The sequence below is a fragment of the Dipteris shenzhenensis genome, chromosome 21, assembly GCF_047967505.1.
Source record: "Dipteris shenzhenensis isolate YYH24624 ecotype China chromosome 21, Dip_SZ_1.0, whole genome shotgun sequence".
Classification (NCBI taxonomy): Eukaryota; Viridiplantae; Streptophyta; class Polypodiopsida; order Gleicheniales; family Dipteridaceae; genus Dipteris; species Dipteris shenzhenensis.
In genome coordinates, this window is record NC_141616.1 from 52,644,266 (window position 1) to 52,666,916 (window position 22,651).

Sequence of the window (22,651 nt, forward strand, 5' to 3'; positions counted from 1 at the left end):
ATTCTACAAATTAAAGCTTTTGAAAAGTAAAGGTAAAAACAAAACAACAAGAGGAAGGGTGACTTGACAATGATCCCAATATACCACACAAATATGATTGAGGTCAGTCTAGATCTATGTAAGACTTTCAAAGAGCTTAGTGGTGTGAAGAACCCAAACTACTAAAGGTGGTAAACCCTTCAAACATAAAAGGTGGCTAAACCTCCTTGATTTCTGTGACAATGAATGCAAGAGCGCTGAATCAGGGACACCTGGCCCTTCCCCATGGTGACTAAACTCCTATTTGTTTCCCAGTTTGTATTGAGATCATGCTTTTGAGAGAGTTGAGTCTGGTACGCATGATTTGCACATGCAAATTACCATGCCTTTATTAATGTGCAAAGACGTCATCCCTAATTGTGTTCATAAAAAGAGAACCTTATTGGGGAAGCAAAGCCATTGTTACCAATGGAAAGGTTTTAAGAGCATGCTTACCTGTTCAATAAATTTAAGAAAAAGGGAATAGTGCAACCATCTATTGCACTACAACAAAATGAAAGATTTTCCTGTTGATGAACTTTCACACATACACTGTTATGGGGAGGTCAACAAGGATCGTATGAAAACTAAAACTTTAAACTGATGAAAATAGCAAAAGGCAACCCATACCATGATGAGTTACCTAATTTCAAGAAAAGTGTGAACTCTCCTTTTGAATGACCTAAGCCATGTAGCTTTCATCAATACACATAGTACAATTATACTAGCTGATCAATCAAAAGTAAAGATGGAACAATTTTGCACAATGAAAAGTACCTGTTTATCGTTAAATCGCGCCTAAAAGCATCTTCTTTAGCTGTACCGAACTCCTACATCAAGCCAAGCAAACACCACATGAGATCCTTCTTATCAATAAAAATCTAGACAAGAACATCACTTGGATACCCATTGCCACTTCATTCTACCCTCCCCCCACCCCCCCACCTCTCTCTCTCTCTCTCTCTCTCTCTCTCTCTCTCTCTCTCTGGGAGAGAGAGAGAGAGAGAGAGAGATTACCAATGAAAGCATGGGAAGCAAGTAAAAGGCCTCAAAAGACAAACAAAAGCAAGATGTTATCATCTGGTTGGTGGCAAGACATTCAAAGATGGTTCCAAAGATGGAGAGTAACATCCTACCTTGAGATGTCATCCGGGGAAATGGATGAGAAGGCATTTCATAAAGCTTTGTTGGGAATATTGCAACAAAAATGGCAATCAGCTGAGAAAAGGGCTAAGTATGAGTACTATTGTACACATATCAATCCCATCTATTGGGACACCTACTCCAAGGAGGAAGATAATGCACAAAAGTACATAACTATACCCATACCTGCAAATGCAAGAAGAAGTATTGCACTCATCCGCACCCGATCACACACTTTGGAGGTAGAGAAAGGTGCTTGGGGAGATGTCTCAAGGGAACAAAGATTTTGCAAGTTATGTGACCAAGAACAAGTAGAGACAGAGGCACATGTCCTCCTTACATGCCCACGATATGCATGCATAAGGAGGGACTTTAACAACATTACAAAGGAACACGACACCCTCGCAAGCTTGCTTTCACATACCCATATAGCCACTCTGGGCAATTTTATTGCCAAGATTCTTCAATATCGGGAATGTTGTATTACTCAATGTATTTCAGAATAGTTGTTTTCCTACCCCTTCCATAAAAGAAGGGAGACACTTGTATTGTGATTTTCATGGGTCCCATGGGTCGGTTTCTCGGCCCCCAGAGGACGGTAATACATTCTTCTTCTTCTTCTTCTTCTCTCTCTCTCTTTTCCCCCAGACACATCATCATATGCACATGAGGTTGCCACAAAGGGTCATAGCCCCTATGAGACGATATTTGATGATGTCTTGGAGTTCTCCAAATAGGGAGGGATCCTACTTTTGGGTGACTTCAATGCATTATGCGGGGGACAGACTGGTGGGCCTGCTTGACTTCAAGGCTGATCAACCTCAGAGTACCAGAGCTAGACCCGATAGAGCTTGGGATAGCGAGACATTCAAAGGATGTACCACACATCACTGCATATGGCCAACATCTAGGGAAGAGAGAGAGAAAGAAAGAAAGAAAGCAAGTTTATTAAAGTCTTCGAAAGACCGATGGGTCTATGAGACTGTGAAAAACCTGGTACAAACGAGCTGTAGTAGTGGAGCTACTAAACAAGCATCCACACCAATGCAAAACGCAAAAAATGCAGAATGGTAGTACTAAGTCCTAAGTACAACATAGTCATGTCGATGGTCGACTATATATCAATCTCAGCATCATCATCATCATCATCATCATCAGCATGACATCAGGGTAAATGAGGCAATGGGAGCATGAAATCGGCAATAGACTGTTGTCGGCCACTCAAAGGTGCAGTTCTCACACGTCTCCTGGTCATAGCTCTACGTCTAACCAAGGCTACTATGACCCCCGTCGGTCGGGCTCCGACTCTAAACAGGGAGGGGACCTCCCCAAGTGTGATCCGTGGGGGTCCATTTGATCTGGCTGAAAAAACTCCGTGATAGAGCTCTGAGAGGGATCAGCCAAGGAAAAAGTATGCTCTTGTCTCCGTGCTCGGAGTATCCTCTCGTGGTGTCTAAGTACCTCATGAATGAAACCTAGCAAAAATCATTGGTCTGGGTAGGAGAGGAAACGGGCCAATATCTCATAGCTATCTCTGAAGAGGCAGTAGAAACGCCCTCAGAGCTCATAGTAAACAGGACACCTAAAGATGAAGTGCTCCTCTGTCTCAATCTCCTGCATGTCACACAATGTGCCTATGCGCCTCTCCCTGGGTGGTCGCTTTGCTCTGCCGCTCTCGATACCAAATTTGTGTGAAGAGACCCGGAACTGCCTAAGAGAGATCCTCAGTGAGTGGGGTAGGTAAATCTATGTGTATCCTGGTGGGTCAATGAAACCCTCCGCTATGATATGTAAGAATTGATCTCTGTAGAAGCGCCCTTAGAGCTCATAGTAAACAGGTTACCTAAAGATAAAGTGCTCCTCTATCTCAATCTCCTGCATGTCACACAATGTGCATATGCGCCTCTCCCTGGGTAGTCGCTTTGCTCTGCCGCTCTCGATACGAAATCTGTGTGAAGAGACCCGGAACTGCCTAAGAGAGATCCTCAGTGAGTGGGGTAGGTAAATCTATGTGTATCCTGGTGGATCAATGAAACCCTCCGCTATGATATGTAAGAACTGATCTCTGTAGAAGCTAAGCTTCACTGGGAGTTCACTCAGTCCTAACCAGGTCCGAAATGTGTGTAGCTGTAATAGATCCTCACGGATAACCTGGTTGACCTTATGTGATAGAAGGGGAGAAAACGGAGCATCCATACTATACTAGAAGGAAGAAAGTCTATCCATGTGGAGCTCAAACCATCTCTCTGTGCGTGCCTACCAGCACCTTTGGTCCCCTCCTGTGCAAGTGCCATGAAAGAGGACAAAGCTAGCCATGGTAGCCTGCTACGCCCAGAGGTGTAATCCCCATACTCCTTAACTTAGAACACATACGTGATGACCTGAAATGCAGCATCTAGCTGTGGGTGACCCAAACTCAGCCTGAATGATCTGGTGAAGATGGATGACTTACCACGAATCATATGTGATAACATGAGAACCTGTAGCCGCTCCACACGAGCCCACTTTGTATCCGACAAGTCTGACTCCCAACATGGGCTGCCGTACATCCCCGCTGGACAAACCAAGGAGTCAAAAAGCAACCCCTTAGTCCGTAGATCCTGAAAGTGCGATCAGAAGCACTGCCTCTCTAGTCTGGCCAATGAAGCATATCCTCTGCTCAAGCGTGCTTGCATCGTGGGTCTCATAGTGAAGATAGGTCTGAAAAAGACAACCCCAAGATAGGTGTATGATGAAACTATCTCAATAGGTGTGAACTACTCTTGGCGCATGACGGCTCGAGATGTATTGAACATCATGACCTTGGTTTTACCCAGGTTGACCTTCAAATCATGAGACTCACAAAAGGATTGTAGTGCGTCAAGGTGTCTCTGGAGCCCCTTTTCCAAGGAAGACAAGAGAGCCATATCATCTGCGTAAAGCAATATCCGGATTAGCGTACCCGCAAGAGAGCAACCTACTCCCACTATGTCTGCATTACTGTCTCGAGCTCGTCAATGTAGAGGCCAAACAAGGTAGGTGATAATGGACACCCTTGTTTGACCCCGATAGCGCTCATGATCTCATCTGTCCACCGAGATCCTACCCGGACTCTGCCTGAAACTCTCTCGTAAAGTGCCATGACAGCCCAATGATCTCCTGGTCATAACCCAAATCTTGTAGGCGCCGCAGGAGGCGAGCTCTCGGAACCGTGTCAAATGCCTTGCGAAAATCCACAAAGCAACAATAAACCCTCTACTTCCGAGCCCTTGCCTCCTCGATGATACATCTGAGCGTGAGAATGTGTTCCACGGTTCCATGATCAAGCCGGAATCTGGCATGTCCTGCTGCTCTAAGTCCTGGACACTCTACAAATCTCCTGACCTCGGAATCAAGTATTGATGCATAAACCTTGGACATGACATGTCCAATCATAATGGTCCTATAGTTCTCCAGGCTCATGGGATCCCCTGCCTTGTGGATGGGTTCCGTAAATGACATAGCATTTATAAACTTGCCTCGACTTAAGACATCTGCCACACTATTCAACGAACCCTTCGATAACGTATTTCAAAATCAAAATCTTGCATTAATTCTACCCATCTAGCCTTCCATCCCCTCAATTCAGACCCATCACACACATACTTGATTAACTGATGATCGGTCAATACAAGAAACTTCGAACCATACAAGTAGTCTCTTCAAACCTTCAGAGCATACACAACTGCATAGAGTTCTTTTTCTAGTGTGGGCCAACGCTATTCGGTGTCGTCTAGCTTCTTACTCTCAAAAGCTACAGATCTGCCCTCTTGGAATAAAGCTGCCCCAATCGCAAAATCGCTCGCATCGGCCTCTAAAACATAAGGCCGGGTACGATCGAGTAATGCAAGAACAGGTGCTTCCTTGATAGTTAACTTCAAGGTTTCAAAAGCCTTGTTCAATGCATCATTCCAAGAGATCGACTGGGTAGACATGCGTCCACAACCTTTCAATATGTTTGTCAGGGGTGCCGTGATGTGTGAATAATCACGCACAGGACTTCTGTAAAAATACCGTAAATCCTAGGAAAGAACGAAGTTGTTTCACAGTCTGAGGGATAGGCCATTCTAAAACCTTCTGGATACGATCCAAATCAATGCTAATACCTTCTGAAGAAATCTTGTGTCCTAAGTAAATGACTACATACCAAGATGTCATCTAAGAACACGACAATGAATTTGCCCAGAAAATCTCGAAACAAATCGTTCATCATTTGCTGGAAGGTGGCAGGAGCATTGGTCAAACCAAAAGGTAATACGAGAAACTCGTAGAGGCCATACCTAGTTCGGAATGCGGTTCTATCTATGTGTTTAGCATAGATACAGATTTGGTGATAACCCGTACGCAAATCAATCTTAGTAAAATACTTCGCTCCGGCCAAACGGTCTATCAAATCATCAAAACGGGGAAGAGGGTATCGATTCTTAATTGTCACTTTATTCAATCGTTTATAATCTATACACATTCTCCACGAATTATCTTTCTTCTTTCTTAAGAGGACAGGGGCTCCCCAAGGTGATTTACTTGGGCAGATATAGCCCATATTCAGATAATCTTGTAGCTGTGAAGCTAACTCATCCTCCTCAAGCTGGCTCATCCTATATGGTGGAATACTAATAGGTTGAGCCCCAGGTACTAAATCTATGCGATGGTCCACTGCCCGTTCTAGACGTAAACCTTCCGGCAGTTGAGCACGGAATACATCCATGAAATCATCTAACAACGTTCTCAATTCACGATGTTCAAACACACTTAAATCATTCTTGTTATTAACTGAGACAACAAATGAAGAAAGCGGAATCAAAACACACTAATGCACATCATAATGAGAAGTGTTTAATATATTCCAAAGCTGCATCGCAAATACAATAGGTCCCTGAGAAGAGGAAATATTATCACACTGAATACAAAATTGGGTGTCCTTATCCAAAAAAGAAAGGGTATGCTCTTTCCATCCAATCCGATTATCGTGGGTTTTAAACCACTCAATTCCGATTAACAAGTCCACATGTTCCAAGTGCATGACATAGCACGTAAGAGCAACTGTGTAGTCTTAAATCCGGATAGAAAGTGCCTCAATCTTGCGATCCCAAAACTGCTTCCTAGCTAGAAGCTGCACCTTGTAGGTGTGATCGCTAGGTATCATGGGCATCCCATCTTTTGCACAAGTTTGTAATTAACAAAGTTGTGAGAGCTGCCCAGGTCAAAGAGAATGTGAACTCTTTGGTCCCTAACTTCTCCATAAACTCGAGAAAGATGATGGGAACCAAATAACGAATATTAAAAGTGCAATTACAAGAAAGTGGGCAGGTAATTACATTTACAGAAATACCTGTCATTGAAACTTGATTAGCTCCCTTAGCTTTGGTACCTGGACCCGCATGGAGCTTCGGTCCCGACGCTTGCTTCTGGTTCTTGCACTTAGGACAATCATTCCTAGTGTGGCCCCGCTCCTCGCATACGAAGCAACGTCCTTTCTTTAGCTTCAAGGTACAAAGAAAACGGGCACGACCATTCTTCGCCTAAGTCGAATGTTTCTTGGAGGCATTGTCTAAAGACTTCGACTCCCCAGTACCAGTGGTAGACTGGAAGAACTTCCTCTTGTTCTTCCCACCCATGTCGGCAACTGTGGTTCCCTTTGCGTTGGCCATGGTATCATCATAGATGCGCGCGTAATTCATGGCCTCTTGCAAAGTGGTACACTTGTTGTTCTTAATCTGTAACTTGTACGAGTCAGGCAAACCATCCACAAAGAAACCTAACAAGGTCACTGGATCCATCTTTGTAGCTCTGGTCTGCAAATCCCGAAACCTTTGTAGATAAACCTCAAAAGTCAGATTCAGCTTGGACATATTGAGAGCTTTGAGCTTGCCTATGATATCGTAATCTTCCTCCTTCTTCAGAAACTCTTTCCTGAAGACCCCTTCGAATTCTATCCATTGTTGCAGGCTTGGGTCAGAGTTCCTTCCACCACAATAAAGCCTTTCCTGACATAAACCCTGCTGCAAGCTGTATTTTCTTGTCATCTGGTAAGGGTGAAACTGGAAGTGTACTTGCCACTTGTGCAGCCAAGTGTCAACAACCTCCTTGGTACAAGACTTCTAATCTCCGGGGAAAGGATCTGGAGTGATGTTTGGACCTAACACTGAAGCCATGGCATCCACATGCATGAGCGCCTGAACAGTCCTAGTCAAAAATGTGAGTGTAGTATGAATCCCTTGGAGTTGTTGTGTCAACCCCGTTTGATTCGCGTTAACCTGCTCAAACTTTTCATCAAGAGCAATGGTGAATTCACTGAAGGCTATCTACGTAATCACATCATCGTAGAGACCCTGGTCATCCTCCACATGGTAGTTCATATCCCGGTCTCCCATCGCAAGCTCGGGGTCTACAGAATCAGCCATAACTGAATCGAATCTGATGAAGAAAATAGGCTGAGAGAAGAGAAGGAACAGGTGGGCTCGAAACTGGGAGGCTGGAACAGAGAGAACAGCTGACGAAACAGAGGGGGATGAGAGAAAGAGGCTGACTGGTCGAAAGGAGAAGGGGCTGGCGGAGGCTGTCAATCCAAGAGCCGAGCTCCTTGCTGGCCCGTACGGAAATCTGCAGCAGGCGGAACCATGGCGTCAAATCGGGAAGGGGGATGTGGAGGGGTAGAGGCTTGCGCACAAATCTGCCCGTAGGGGAGGAGCTGCTGCTGCGTTAAGGTCTAGAGTGGGGAGCGATGCTTTTAGAGAGCTCAGCCTCTAAGAAAGCGCCCCCCTCCTAACTTGGAAGGGTAGTGCTTTTTTTAGCATCCTGCCCCTCCCCCCCCCCCCCCGAATAGACATAGCTTTACCTGCGGCCCGCTCCAAGCTATGGCGCACACCTCAACTCCCTCCTTGACTGCGAACAGCCCTTGGCGCCGTACCTGGGTTCAACTGAAGCTCTACCTCAGCCCTTCGCTTACCAACGATCAGCCCATCGCTTCACTCCTACGAGCGCTTCTCTCCTACAATCTCTCTCTCCCCTGCAATCGTTCTCTATCCCTCCAAGCTACACCTCGCTCTCTCTCTCACCTAACGCCTCAGTTCAACTTCGAATTCACTCACTCTCTACCTACTCCTACCTTCTTTCCCTAATCTTAACCACTTCCCTTGACCGATGAACCAAACAAGCACTGGCAAAGTAATGAACATGAATTTCGAATTTAGGGCATACCTGGAGAAAAAATCATCCAAAATTCTTGCAATAGAAGTTCCTACCTGAGGAGTTGGCTCTGATACCAACTGACACGACCCCAGCACTCCTGAAACCTCTGACCTGAAGCAAACACAAGAACACACCAACGTGAAGAAACTGAGCAGGCTGCTCACCACCCAACCATGACATCTATGGGATGCAATCCCGAATCTGGAGATGTCCCCTCCGAGCCACAAGCTGAGCTACTGGCACAAACTCCCAACCAGATCCTAACTAGCCTGGTGTCCCATACCACCAGGTGGCACTGTGAAGCCTAGGATCTGCAGCTGGGCCTTGGGCTACGCTATGATGCAAGCGTGTGCCCGTGACTCAATCCAGGATCAGACCTAGCACCTGGGAACGAGACTTGCTCCCATCGGATCCCTGAGAACTGAACCTCTGGGCCCCTTATATAGACTCGGGCCCCATGCGCCAAAAATAGCGAAGACCTCTATCTGGTTTGTACCCTTGCCACTCAACCCGAGAATCAAGCCTGCCTAGCTCTAAGCCTCCCCAAGCTACCTGAGCTAGTCTTGTGTACCCAGTACACGTTAGATACCAATCCGTGCACATGACACAGGGGGTGGTGGACGGGTGGTGTGGGGGAAAGCGTGAAGAGCAGCCTCGTGTAGTGAGCGGGTGACCAGGGCAGCACAATCCTCTAAAAGGGGTATGAAGTAAATATAAGCGAGAAGTATGTACAGATGGCCAAAGTAAGTAGGTGAGTGATCGCGGTCAAAGCATATATCATGGTAGGTGGAGTAAGAACTCAATGGGATAGAAGGTGTTGTGCGGTGTCCTAGCTGAAACTGTGATGGCTGTGACATGAAAGTGTGGGGATGGGTCCGGCAGCTGGGCAGTGACTAGGTGAACTGGGTGAGGTACGGAGAGAGAGAGAGAGAGAGAGAGAGAGAGAGAGAGAGAGATGAACATCCTCGAAAGACCTCACGGGTCTATGCGACAATATACACAAAAAAAAAAGATAGCTCATACAAGCCTCATGGGGCTGAATCAAAAGTAAAGGGAACGTTAAGGCCCTTTTGCTGAGTGCTATCATCTATGCTATGCTATACCAAGATACAGAGCTCAAAAGCTCAAATGCTTAAACAAAGAAACACAAATACAAGCTCAAATGTGAAAATGTGAGCCGAGGTCTAAGACTCAAAAATCAAAACCCGGCACCATGAGAGTTCTCCGATGTGCTGTGAAGATCTCCCGCATTTGCATCTGTCGAGCTGTCTCGCGCTATGGAGGAGGGCGTGGTCTCCTCGATACCTGAATCCAATGTGTTGTGTCAAGGGTGATGCCTCATCTCTGGCATCTCCTCTGAGGAGAGCTGAGATAGGTTTGACACACACACACACAGAGAGAGAGAGAGAGAGAGAGAGAGAGAGAGAGAGTAGGCAGCTTGTAGAAAGGAGGGAGAAGAGATAGGATTAGATGTCATATCAAAAGTACACAATGAGTGGTGGATGAGGACTTATATAGTCCCTCCACATTTCCCACCTAAAGGGCCACTAACATAGCCCTTTTCCCCCTTCATTACAGCCATCCCTTGCCATAGAATTTTACCCTCAAAATTACATGTACTTGCTGCTACGCAAGGGTGCTGGGACATCCAAGTGATGTTGATCAGCCTGGTCAAAGATAGGGGTACTCGAGGCCAACTCTCTGGCTGCAATGATTGTTCATCCTCTGGAAGCCCTTTCCATCTTATGAGGTACTCAATGATAGCAGAAGTGAGAGAGGGAGGGAGAGGAGTGTACAGTTAATCTTGTGTGCACTCCTCTCTCTCCCTCTCTCACTTAAGCCCTTATGTGAATGCCTCTTCTAGTGTCATGTTTTGCAATGAAGCAGTGGGACTCCTATTCATCAAGTACACAGCTGTGTCACATGCCTCGGCCCAATACTGTCTCGTAACATTCTTCTCATCGAGCATGCATCTAGAAGACTTTGCAATCACCCTGTTCTTTTGTTCAGCAACCCCATTTTGCAGAAGGGTATATATGCATGTGAACTGAAGTGTGATGCCATAATGTTTGCAAAAGACATTGAGCTCTATGGACTTGTATACACCTCCATTGTCACAACGAAGGACCTCTATGCTTTAGGTACTTGCCAGTCTGCTTTTCTACCAAGGCTATGAAGTCTTTGAAAGTGTTGAATGCATCAGAATTCTATTTCAGGAAGTAGATCCAAGTCTTCCGTGAGTAATCATCAATGAAGGTGATGAAGTACAAAGCCTTGCCAAGAGACAGCATAGAAGACGGACCCCATAGATCTGAATGCATGATCTGAAGGACGTTGGTACTTCAAGTTAAAGATGTTGGAAAGGGGTATTTCTGTTGCTTACCTATGCAACAGTAGAAAGTACAACTGTGGAAGCCCCTGTACCATGTTTGTCTTTTTGAGGGATACAAGGCTTCTGGAGTTGAGGTGACCATACCTCTTGTGCTCAAATAAGCATCCTGATTTTGATGATGAGCTGCTAGGGCTCTCTGGATCGGAATGGCAGAAGAAAGCTTGAACATTCTTCCAATCTTGACACTCTAAGAAATGATGGATCTGGGACTCTTGAGCTCTCTCACGATGCATCCATACTTGTTGAAGACGACTTCTATATCACTCTCACTCATTTGTCCAAATAGAGAGAAGGATCTGTGCCATTGTGGGGACCATTGTGGGAACATAGAATGCATCTCCAATACTCCCTTGGGTGCCTGCATTGCTGTGCAATGGTATGTTGCCGATCCCTTCACTTTTGTGGGGTGTCATCTCCCCCATCACGACATTCTCTCGGTTGTTCCAGTTCGGAAGAAGATCGGAGAACCATTCTTTTTCAGGTGTCATGTGGTTGCTCGCACCAAAGTCAAACCACCATGTGTCCTCATCCTTCTGTATCTAAGATGTGGACCTCATCCTTCTGTATCTAAGATGTGGACTTCCCAGATTGAGCATATTGCGATATGAGAACTTTGTGTTGACAGTCCTGAGAGTTGTCTTCATCATAGGCATAGTGGGCGGATTGCCATTGATGATGGTTGCCTTGGCGAGGGTTGTGAGACCTGCTTGTCTGGCCCCCATTGGCTAAATCCCCATTTTCCCTTGATACATTTGCACACTTTCGACATCAACTTGGTCTCCACCAATTGCAACTTAAGAGGGGGAAGTGAAGGTTAAGTCATACACCTTTGTACATACTTTTTTCCTCGGTACTCTTTTTTCACTCTTGTGCATCTTTTTTTATCTTTATTTCTATTGCCACTATGCAACATTTAAAAAATCCAAAATTGTGTTTCGTAAAGCACCCTTCTTATGCAGTGCAATTTAAGAGCGGGTGTTGAGAATGGTGTAAATTGCACCATAGGTTTATGGGACAAACGGTAAACCCTAACCCTAACCTTAAGGGGTCCATGTATATATTCTCACTTTCCATGGAATACAACTTAGTGTACAGGTAGCTATATCATGTGCACTCCTCTCTCTCTCCCTCTCTCTCTCTCTCTCTCTCTCTCTCCCCCCCCACTTTATCACTCAATGTATACCCTCTTCCAAGTACTCGATCTCTGAAACCCACAATGGGCTCGGGAACATAGAGAATATGACCCTCCTCATCCATGGGTGGCAACTCAGGTAGGACATGCACATGATGTCCCACATGTGGTTTCAGCAAGGATACATGGAAAACATCATGGATCTTATTGATACGCTACCTCTCCAACCTTGCAGATGATCTTGTAAGAACCGTAATACCTATGAGCAAGCTTGGTATTGGTATTTCCTTTTAGCAAGGCATAGCGGTTCTTATGGAGACACACGTGCACATAATCCCCCTCTTTGAAAGACACATATTTCCTATGTTTGTCAACATACTTCTTCTGCTTGGCTTGGGCATCCTACATATTCCTTTTAGTGAACTGTAGAAGGGCATCCATCCTTTCCAAATCATTTTGTGCTTGCTGACTTTTCACAGCCATGTCTGCAATTGAAAAGGGCATCCGTACATTGCCTCAAACGAGCTCATGCCAATAGAAAGATGCTTGGTACTGTTATGTGCCGCCACATCTGCAGCCAAAGGATGGTGCAGTCCTTGTATAAAACGCAGCAATTTGCCCTTTTCAGATATGCCCTGCACAAACAAAGAGAGCCTCCAAAACTCCTGGACCATTTCAGTCTGTGATAAGGCATAGAACTCAGCCAAGTACTGCTCTAATATGAGCGAGGATACAAAGGTAGTGACAATGAGTTCCATGTGGTTAACTTCTGAGGTGAATCCCTCATATACCGCCACCACATGTGAACATAATCCTGCATATGCATGCCTGCAAAAATGATGCGATCCTCACTAGACTTGGGGTAGCAGCGGAAGTAATCTTCCATCTTCGTGAGCCACTCCTTCAGCTCATTAGGTGTGTGAGTGTCCCCTTTGAGCTTATGACGGTGAGCTTGTCCTTTAAATCTTCGGCTGCATAGTTCTTGTTACCATAACCACCAGATGAGCACGCATCATCACGCTTAAGATTCACATAGTAAACCTTGGCAAGACCAAGGTTATGATTTCCAAAACCTCACAACAAGCAGTACTTCAGCGCACAGTTTCACATACCAAGGGGAGCCAATGGAGATAGTAAAGTCATACACCGATCTTGGGGCAGTTTTCGCAGGCCCTTTCTTCACAATGGCACACGCAGCTCGAGCGCAACTCACACGAGGGCAGGGAGCTCTAGCTCGACTAGAGAGACAATGCTTCCAAGCAGACTTTCAAGATCCCCTGACAAAGGGGTGGCTCTTTGATACACTATTGAGACCAACAGCCATGTATGCAGCACCCTTCTGGGGATGTGATCTACCGACAAGTGAGTGGTGGAGATTCAAGAGGCTACGGGTAGGTAAGTCCCATACCGCGTGTAGATATGTCACTGTCTGGAAGATGGCACCAATCTGCAGTGGTGTCATATTGAACTCAGCCTGTATGCTCTGGTGAGGAACTGATGGCTTACTCCTCTGATCATCCTAGACCCCATGATAGAGTCATCTAGACGATTAGCTAAGAGCAAGGTCAACACAGCCCGGTATGCACGCACGTCCAAATGGTTTCGTTCTCAAGGCATTCAAATGGATCACCTCCCCCGCTTTCAATATAGTCTAGACTCCCCATCCCTCTAGATCCCACGAGATGAGATTAACCATATCATACTGTTGGACCTACTCTAGTTATACACATCACGTACTTGTGGGGGGAGACCAGAAGTTCCCTACCAAGATTCAGTTCTACCCGGACCACTTCCTGAGAGTATCAGAGGATGGACTGATCATCAAGCCACAGTATCTGGGAGGACAGACAGGTTACCCAAGCACCGAGGATTGCAATAGGACAAATGTGGATCTCGTCTCACCAGCTGAGGATCAAAGCAAGGAGGGCCGCAGGCACACCTAGAGAGCAGCGGATTTGCAAGCTATGCACACTGGCAGCAGTGGAGATAGAGGAGCACTTCTTATGCATTTACCCTGCTTACTATGAGATCCGAGGACAATAACATTGCTTCTTTCAAGGACACAAGTTCAGGCCACTCTCTCGTTTGATCCATTTCCATGACCAGGTGTGTGTTGGCCTCTTTTTGATTGAGATGCGGCGACCCTGCTACACCAGATCAGACAGCAGGAGGTGACAGCACTACAAGATATTGACCGAGCACAAAGACACGGCACTAATTTCTATGCCTTTGAGTCAACCCCGGGACACATCAAAGTAGAGGATGAGGAGACAGCTGACATGAGGGCAACCAAAGCATCCACGATAGAGGTCTAGCCCATCCCTGCTGTACTCAGAGGAGACCGACCGACCCGAGGTGTCACCCTTGATGTGGCTCATCGTATACAAAGATCTCGGAGACCACACCCCCCTCCACCACACCTCGACAACTACAGATACGTGACATCTTTGCGTCTCATCAGAGGGCTACCACTGGATATGTCCTCATCTTTGCATCTCATCGGAGGGCTACAGATACGTGACATCTTTGCGTCTCATCGGAGGGCTACCACAACCCCTGGATATGTCCTCGAAGCTTTCGCACTACCTACTAGAGTCTCCTAAGAGCTTCTGAGTTTTTTTAGTTTTGAGTTTTTGAGATGATTAGCTTAGCTAGCACTTAGCAAGGGCCTTAACGAGCCCTTTGCTTCATCCCATGGTGGCTTGTATGAGTTATTTTGTTGATTGTACTTTGTCTCATAGGCCTGTGATGGTACAACTTTCTTTCTTTCTCTCTTTCTCTCTCTCCCTTATCACCAACCCTGTTTGACCTCTACATCGATGAGCTTGAGACTTTCATGGGGGCTTCCGGAGGGATCAGTTGCTCACTTGCCGGGATCATCATCAGGATTCTTCTTTATGCAGATGACGTGGCACTCTTGTCGTCCACACCCGAGGGGCTCCAGCGACACCTGGATGCACTGCAAGCTTTTTGTTTATCCCATGATTTGGAGGTCAACCTTGGCAAGACCAAGGTCATGATCTTTAACACCTCTCGAGCAACCATGCACCGGAAGCAATTCACTTTCGGTGGATCACTAGTTGAGATCGTATCCTCATACACTTACTTGGGGGTCATCTTCTCCGACCCGATCTTCACGATGAGACCAGCGATGCAGGCCAGACTGAGCAAGGGATACACCTCACTGGTTCGGCTAGAGAGACAGTGCTTCCACTCCCACTTCCAGGACCCTAAGACCAAGGCTCTTCTCTTGGACTCCTTGGTCCAACCAGCCGGTATGTATGGCAGCCCTTGTTGGGGACCTGACATGTCAAATATAGAGTGGACACGGGTGCAGCGCCTGCAAATCCTTATGCTCTCACGGATGATCTGGGGGAAACCATCTGTACCACATCATATCATTCAGGCCGAGTTTGGTGCTTCTCCACTCCAGCTAGATGCAGCCTTTCAGACCATCACATATCTACACCGAGTTAGATCATATGGGGACTGCACAGGAAGACAAAGGTTGCCATGGTTGGCTCTCGATTCCTCCATGAGATTGGCAGCTGAGGGAGACGAGCGAGGCTGGTATGCACGGACTCACAGATGGTTTGTGAGACTGGGGTTTCGCATCGATAGGATACCTCCTTTTCAGTACAGTTTGGATGCCCCTCCGATACTCCCACCCACTACACCAACTAGGTCATTTGAGAGGATCTCTTGCAGCTACACACCTTTAGGACCTGGTTGGAGCCAAGGAAGCTGCTGAGGGAGCTTCCAGTGAAGCTGAGCTTCTACAGAGATCATTGTCTTCGTATTTCGGAGGAGGGATTCATCACACCACCGGGGTACACTGAGCTTCACATGCCTCACTCACTACGGATCTCCATCGGACAGTTTCGAGTATCATCAAACCGCCTCCGCATAGAGAGCAGCAGAGCAGAGGGGATCCCTAGGGAGCATCGCATATGCACATTGTGCGACTGTCAAGAGGTTGAGTCGGAGGAGCATTTTATTTTCAGGTGCCCAGTATACTACAAGATCCGAGGTCGCTAGCGCTGTCTCTTCAGAGATGGCTCCAAGCTCCTTTCCAGATTCCTCGCCTACCCAGATCAGAGATGCCTCACGGCCTTCATTCACGAGGGGGTCCGACACAAAGAGTACTTACTCACGCGACGGGGCTTGGCCACACCACCAGACACTTCTCAGAGCAGGATCACAGAGTTCTTCCCATCGAGTGATATTGATCGTCCAATCTCTAGCCGCAAACGTGACAGAGACCCCGACCCGACGACCACAGCACGACACACGAGGCATCGAGGGGACACAAATCACTCTGGGGGACCTCCCGTCATTGTTAAGACCCGGGACACGTCCCACGGGAGTCACGGTGGCTCTGGTCTTGCATCGAGCCTCCTCCAAGAGACCGAGACGCACACCACCCCTTGACAGACGCCAGTGCCCCATCACTAGCTATGCACCAACCAAGGCGACATGACATACGGAGGATTCCGCTCCGCTCCAGTCTTTTTCTTTTCATTGTCACACCCACATGTATTTGATTATGTATGATCAGACTTATCACTCAGCACGGGTGATGATGCTCATTTAGTACGTCCACCCTTACTGTGATTTGTATCAGGTTTTCTTTCAGTCTCATAGACCCATCGGTCTTCCGCATACTCTAATAAAATTTCTTTCTTTCTTTGCATATATTACGAGATCTCAAGGAGGTGTGCCATTGCCTCTTCACCCACATATACACAAACATGAGTCGAGTCATCAACTACCAAGACTACAAATGTGCCACACTCTTCATGCATAAGGTTACCTGACTAGGTTCTCGACTCATGAGTCACACCATGGATCATAACATTAGACACTAGGAGATCACAAACTTCTTCTTCACACGAGAAGATGTGACTGGAAGACACTGAGAGTGAGACCTTGACTTTCAAACACGCCAAGTCAACAAGAGAGTAGATGCAAGTCCTATGTGCACACGTCCCATGTGGGACACCATCATTGCACATCTCAACAGCAAGTTCCCTCGTGCCGCACACGGAAGGAGCCAAGGATGCCAGCACTAAATCTTTGACATCTTCCACAAACACGACTCCTCTCGATAGGACCCCAGTCGAGCCCACGTGGAGGCTTCGACTACTCATGACCAATGTAACCAAAAAAAGTGTTTCGTGCTAGCGAAATCGACGAAACATTTTCACAAAGCACGCAGGCTAGCCGCGAAGCTTCTTGCTCCACCTATCGTTTAGCACCTCACCTCAACTTCCCTTGCCTCTCAACTATCGTCTAGCAACTCACCTTCCCTTGCCTCTCAGCTAGTATTGCTCTCCTATTTGGTGGACATTGCAGCCATAATGGACAGATTGGGGCTTTTGCAAGCCCGGGCTGGCTGTTTTGGACAGCCAAGTAGTTCTCCCTCCCAGCTTCCCCATTTTGGGCCATTCATCCTTCACTCTCTTTCCTCCTCCTTGCACACCCAGCTCCCTTGTTTCTTCATCCCACATCTCTCTCCCTTTACTTCAAGCAGAGCCTTCTCTCCTATCCTTCCCTTGATGCCATCCTCTCCCAAGTCCAATGTTCTTAACTCTTAAACGCTACGATCTACCATGGCCATCCTCTCCCAAGTCCAATGTTCTTAACTCCTAAACGCTACGATCTACCATGGCCACAAAAGGTGAAAGCACAAGGGGTGATGTATGCAGGACACTGATGCCCTCTCTTGGGGAGCCTACACTCACCCTCATAAAGAGATATGGCGCATCTGGCACAAAAAGGACAGTATGCAAGTTTTGTGCAGAGATATGGAGTCGATCAGCCCCTCAAGTTCAAGCACACTTTTATGGGAGGGAGGCCATGGTACGAAGAGTTGCCATGCCATTCCTGACGGGATACTCTAAAAGTGCTTAGCATCCACCTAATCTATGTTGAGACACACCATTACTTATATTTGGGAGAGATGTCAGGGTAGTTCCAGGCAGCTTACGCTTGATATCAACTTTATCTCTGACATGGGATAGGACTCTCTTTCCTGTAAGCACTTGAAGCTTGACCTCGCAATAATTTCCATCCCTAGTTCGGCTACAAAACCAGCTAGCAACCCCATATCGTAACCAACACAAGGGCAGTGGAAATACATGTTGTATTGCAAATTATATGCCCTTAGTGCTTTTGGTTGTTTTTACCTGGGGTGCTATTTCAAGAGCTGGGCTTCATTTTTATTGTACCAGGCTATGTCGCCCTGGGGTTGACAGCTGAAGAATTTGACAGGAAATGCATCCATGGGCAGCACTGTGTCCAAGCTGCATCCATGAGCATAAATATTTGCATTGATGTGATGCATTTATCTTGAGTCTGCCATTGCTCAGACATTACTTAGAAGGCCTTATTCCAGCAGGCCTTGGCTTAAAGACAATGCATTTGTGTTAGCAGAACAGACTGTGATGGAACAAAGAACAGGACACACACAAAAGCACCATTCCTGTGAGTAAGCCTTAAAGATTACCATGGTTGGGATTCGGCTGTTGTCCGCATATGTTTCTGCTCGTAAGTTCACAAAATCAATCCACACACCAAACATTTGCATTCTAGCAGTCTCCAAATGTTTTGACTGTTCCGGATTGCTGCAAATACCAAACCACGGTATCAAAATAACTTTCCTTCAGGATTTGATAACCATCAAACGATGCACAATTGAGAGGTCAACAGAACCTGGATGGGTTTGAAAATGCCACAATTCGGGAGCAAAAACATATATTAAGCATATATTACCGCTAGCAAGAACACATATGGGAGGAACAGGAAAAATATATCTATATCTACATGAACTCGGAACAGTTCGCAGGGGAAAAAAAGGTGCAGTTTCAACCTCATAATGGTCACTCGCAAGGGTTAAACAATCAACTCCAGCTACTATGGCATCCCCCCAGACATCATCAGCACCCATGGCGTACTTGACCTTTGCATACACATAGCTCTCACACATGCTCATATGCACACCCATGAGCGTCCATTCAGACACAAGTCTTCAAACTGAGCTTCTGTCAGGGCTCAACTTGGAGAGAACGTATTTGAAGAAAAGGCTAATCAAAAGCAGTCCACATGATTATCCAACCTACAACTGCCCTTGCGCACAAGAATGTTTTATTTTAGTCTTCTAAACAAACACTTCTAAGGGAAAACTTATAGTTGGTGCATGTCAAATCGTATGATGCGTACAAATGAAAAAATTGGTATAAAATCCCAGTCATCAGCAGCCAATAGGGAACGGTGCAATGCATGATCCTGTTATAAGGCGTTGAGAGCAACTCCTAAAAACGTGTCTCTACAATCCATTATTACAAGTGCCGGCTTTTATCGTATACCATATGTACCTCGTATAGAACCAAGAAGCTGGATATTTACAAACCTGCTCTACTTGCACATGTATGGAACCCTAGCCTGATAAAACAACCTTGGGGAATCGATATTGGGATAATGAACTTGATAACATGAAACACACTGAAATATCCAAAAATATAGTTGTAAAAAGTCTCTATAGCTGTCCTGTTGGTGCAGGGTTTCAACCAGAAAATTTCATGCCGCTTCTCCTTATAATTACGGGCTCAACAGCTTTCTTACATTCCTTGTTGCGCGTTCATTGTTAGCTTCCATACAGCATGGGGAGCACTCGTTAGTGATCCATTTGAAAACATGAGATTACACACGGCGGTTTACACGCCACACCAGAGAGTTTGAGCTAGTAATAGTGGGCACCTTTGGATGACACCCATACCGCGGACCTCTTCCCCGATACCCTTCAGGTACTCGTTAACCTTCTCGCAGAAAACTCTGCCCAGCATATCATCGAGCGCTATATCGATGTCATAGCACTCCTTTCCTAGAAGCTGTACAGATTTGATCAATATTACTAGCAATGCTCCGCAAACCCAATTCAGCAATTTAGAGTTCACAAAATGAGGTTGGAGGTCCAAGAGGAAACCATGAAGAGAGGCACCTTGTCTCGGACCCAGCCACCGGCGACACGGAGCTGGGTATTGAGCTGGAAGCGAAGGAGGACGGCCTTAAGAGTATCGAAGATCTTGTGTTCGAGGTGAGAGAGGTGGATGGAATGAAGCGAGGCAGGCATGGCGAAGGGGGGGGGGGAGCAGAAAGGGGAAGCGAAAAGGGAGGAGGAGGAGGAGGGGAAACGAGGAAAGGGGTGCGATTTGAGGAGGAGAAAGGGAGGTGAAGCTGCAGAAGCAGAGCGGAAGCAAGCGCAACAAGACGAAGACGAAGACCAAGACCAAGACCAAGACCAAGGCCAAGCCCTCAAGCCCAGCAGAGTGAAGACCCCCGCTGCTGCCACTCCCACTGCCATAGAAAGCTCTTCCCCCCTCCATCTTCCTCCCCTTATATAGTTATGGGTTCTTGGACCTCCGTTAGTGTTCACTTAACCTCACTTCATTGCTCCCTTATGGCTTTCAAACTTCACACCACACCTCAGCCTTCTCGTCGGTGTCGCGTGATGGAATGGGCCAGTTGGGCACGTAGTGGGCGGCTTTTGTGTGCCAGACACAAATCTCTTACGTCAGCGTCCGGTGTTGTCCCTCCAACTAGGACAGCATCCCCCTTTTGGAGAATGGCTGGCACTTAATAGTTTGCATATCGAGGGCATTCCCACATAGCCTACCAGTATTGTGGAGCACTTTTACGTTGGACAACCAGAGGAAACCAGGGAACAAGGTGAGCTAGAATGCTATATCAAAGTTTTTACCGTCTCATGTGAGCTTTGAGGCTTTTGTTGGTTGAGCTTTGCAAGGTCGAATTCTAAGTGGATGAGAGATTTTCAGCTCCAACTTCAATGTCATTAAAATCCCCAATGTTGATGGGAGCTCCTCTACACCCAACGAAGAAGGCAGATTATGCATATTCTTTGCCTTTGCGCAAAAATAGCACATAGGAATCACCACTGTCCTCATAGGCAATGCTATGTATCTAACTTGCTCCTATGGAGTTCTAGCTTCCCCCCTTTCACATGCTCTCAACTCCTTTTATTGATCCATGTTAAGTTACCTCTATAGTACTCCAATTGTGAATATGTGATTAATCCGTGTGTGCTTTGCATGCCTTTATGCGTACATGTGCATGTATATGTATATGGTAGTAGTTAGAGGTTGTGAGAGCATGCATGAGTAAGAAAGAGTAATATATCATCGCTTGAAACATCATCATCTCCATCTTCAATATCACTCGATGGGGCAATAGTTCTTCTTCTTCTTGTTTCATTACAATAGTGAAGAGAGAGAGCGAGAGAGATTGTACACAAACATTTGAAGAGAGGGACTAAGAAAGAATGAAAGAAAGACTATTAAAGTCTTCAAAAGACCAAAAATGGTCTATGAGACTAAAAGATGCTGACACAGTGAACGGAAGGGTGGAGCCACTAAACAAGCATCAACACACAAGTTGAATACAAAAATCCATGATCCTGCCCATAACGGCATCGGTACATAAAAGGAAAAAACTCTCTGAGTGGAAGCTAGCAAGAGTGTCAATGTTACGAGGGGAGCATTGATGTGTGAGGTTGCTGCAAGGGCAAAAATCATGTGACACTGCGCTGGCGCAGCAGGCTATCGACATGTACAGCTTGTTGAAGTCTCTTGGTTGTAGCCTAGTAAGCATGGAGAGATAAGGTCCCCTAGCGTGATCTATGCCTCAGTGTTCTAGCGAGTCTGGCATGTTTCTGGCTCTAGCTTGGGTCCCTATGGCCGCCCTACTTATTAATACTGTCTAGTTGGTGATCATGCTCTAAATGAAGTCTAAATGCCTCTAGATGTGTGTCATGATCTCTCTTGCGTGCTATGAGCAACTGCCTCCTGTGCCGTACAGCGTCATGAATGAAGCTACCAAACATATATGGTCTACGTAGGATAGGAAGTTGGGTAGGGAACTGAAGCCGTCTCTGAAAAAGGTAGTGGTACCGACCTCCGATGTCATAGTACGTTGGGCACCTATGCTCCTCTGACTTGATCTTGTGGGAATCGTACATGGCATAGATGCATCCCTCTTTGGGTATGCCCTTCGCTCGGCCACTTTCTATATGGAGGCGGTGTCATGAGACCCAGAACTACCCAATCAAGATCCTGATGGAGTGGGGGAGGTGGATTCAGGTTTATCCTAGTGGGTCGATGAAGCCCTCCCCCAAAATCCTTAGGCAATGGTCATTGCAGAGGCTGACCTTCATAGGGAGCTCACGGGGTGCCAACCAAGTCCTGAATGTGTGTAACTGTAAGAGATAGAGAAAGGATATTTATTGTTTATTATACACAAACCATTACAAGAGCTTTGTGAGAGTTGTCAACACAAGTATCATCCTTCCCCACTTGCAGTTATGTTAAGTCAACAAGCTTAGCATAACAAGCTCAATTACGTTATTAAACCTAATAGTATAGTTCTATTTCCAATGGTACCCATCACGTCATGTAACCAAATGGCCTTAATACTATTTTTCCATACAGATGGTTTCTTTATGTATTGTGAAGTTCATTGTTTGAGCTTTAGATCACAATGACTTCTTCTTTTCAAGGGCTTCCAAATGAGTACCTAGATTATATGGTGGACGGATCTTTTCTAAATGGATAAGTTATCCATAAGTATGTGTGGGAGGACTATGATAGTTTTTTAGATAGAGCAAGATACATGCCAGATAGAGATTGGCGACAATGTGTTAGAATACATGCTCATCTCAAACACATGACTATATAAATTAGGCA

General features: G+C 46.2%; 1 protein-coding gene across 7 annotated transcripts in view; it reads right to left on the reverse strand.

Moving 5' to 3' along the window:
- Positions 1-20,246, reverse strand: part of LOC147889054 (Polynucleotide adenylyltransferase family protein) — an 80,704-nt gene extending 60,458 nt beyond the window's left edge. For 6 of the 7 annotated variants that reach the window (XM_087392754.1, XM_087392755.1, XM_087392753.1 and 3 more), the window contains exons 1-4: positions 19,894-20,246; positions 19,653-19,783; positions 18,403-18,520; positions 796-848 (exon numbers count right to left, since the gene is read on the reverse strand). In XM_087392754.1, the coding sequence (XP_087248880.1) occupies positions 796-848; positions 18,403-18,520; positions 19,653-19,783; positions 19,894-20,025 (434 nt within the window). In that variant the 5' untranslated portion in view covers positions 20,026-20,246. Of the gene's footprint in view, positions 1-795; positions 849-18,402; positions 18,521-18,765; positions 19,544-19,652; positions 19,786-19,893 lie in introns of those variants that run through there. The other variant, XM_087392756.1, reaches the window with a different exon arrangement.
- Positions 20,247-22,651: the final 2,405 nt, after the last annotated feature.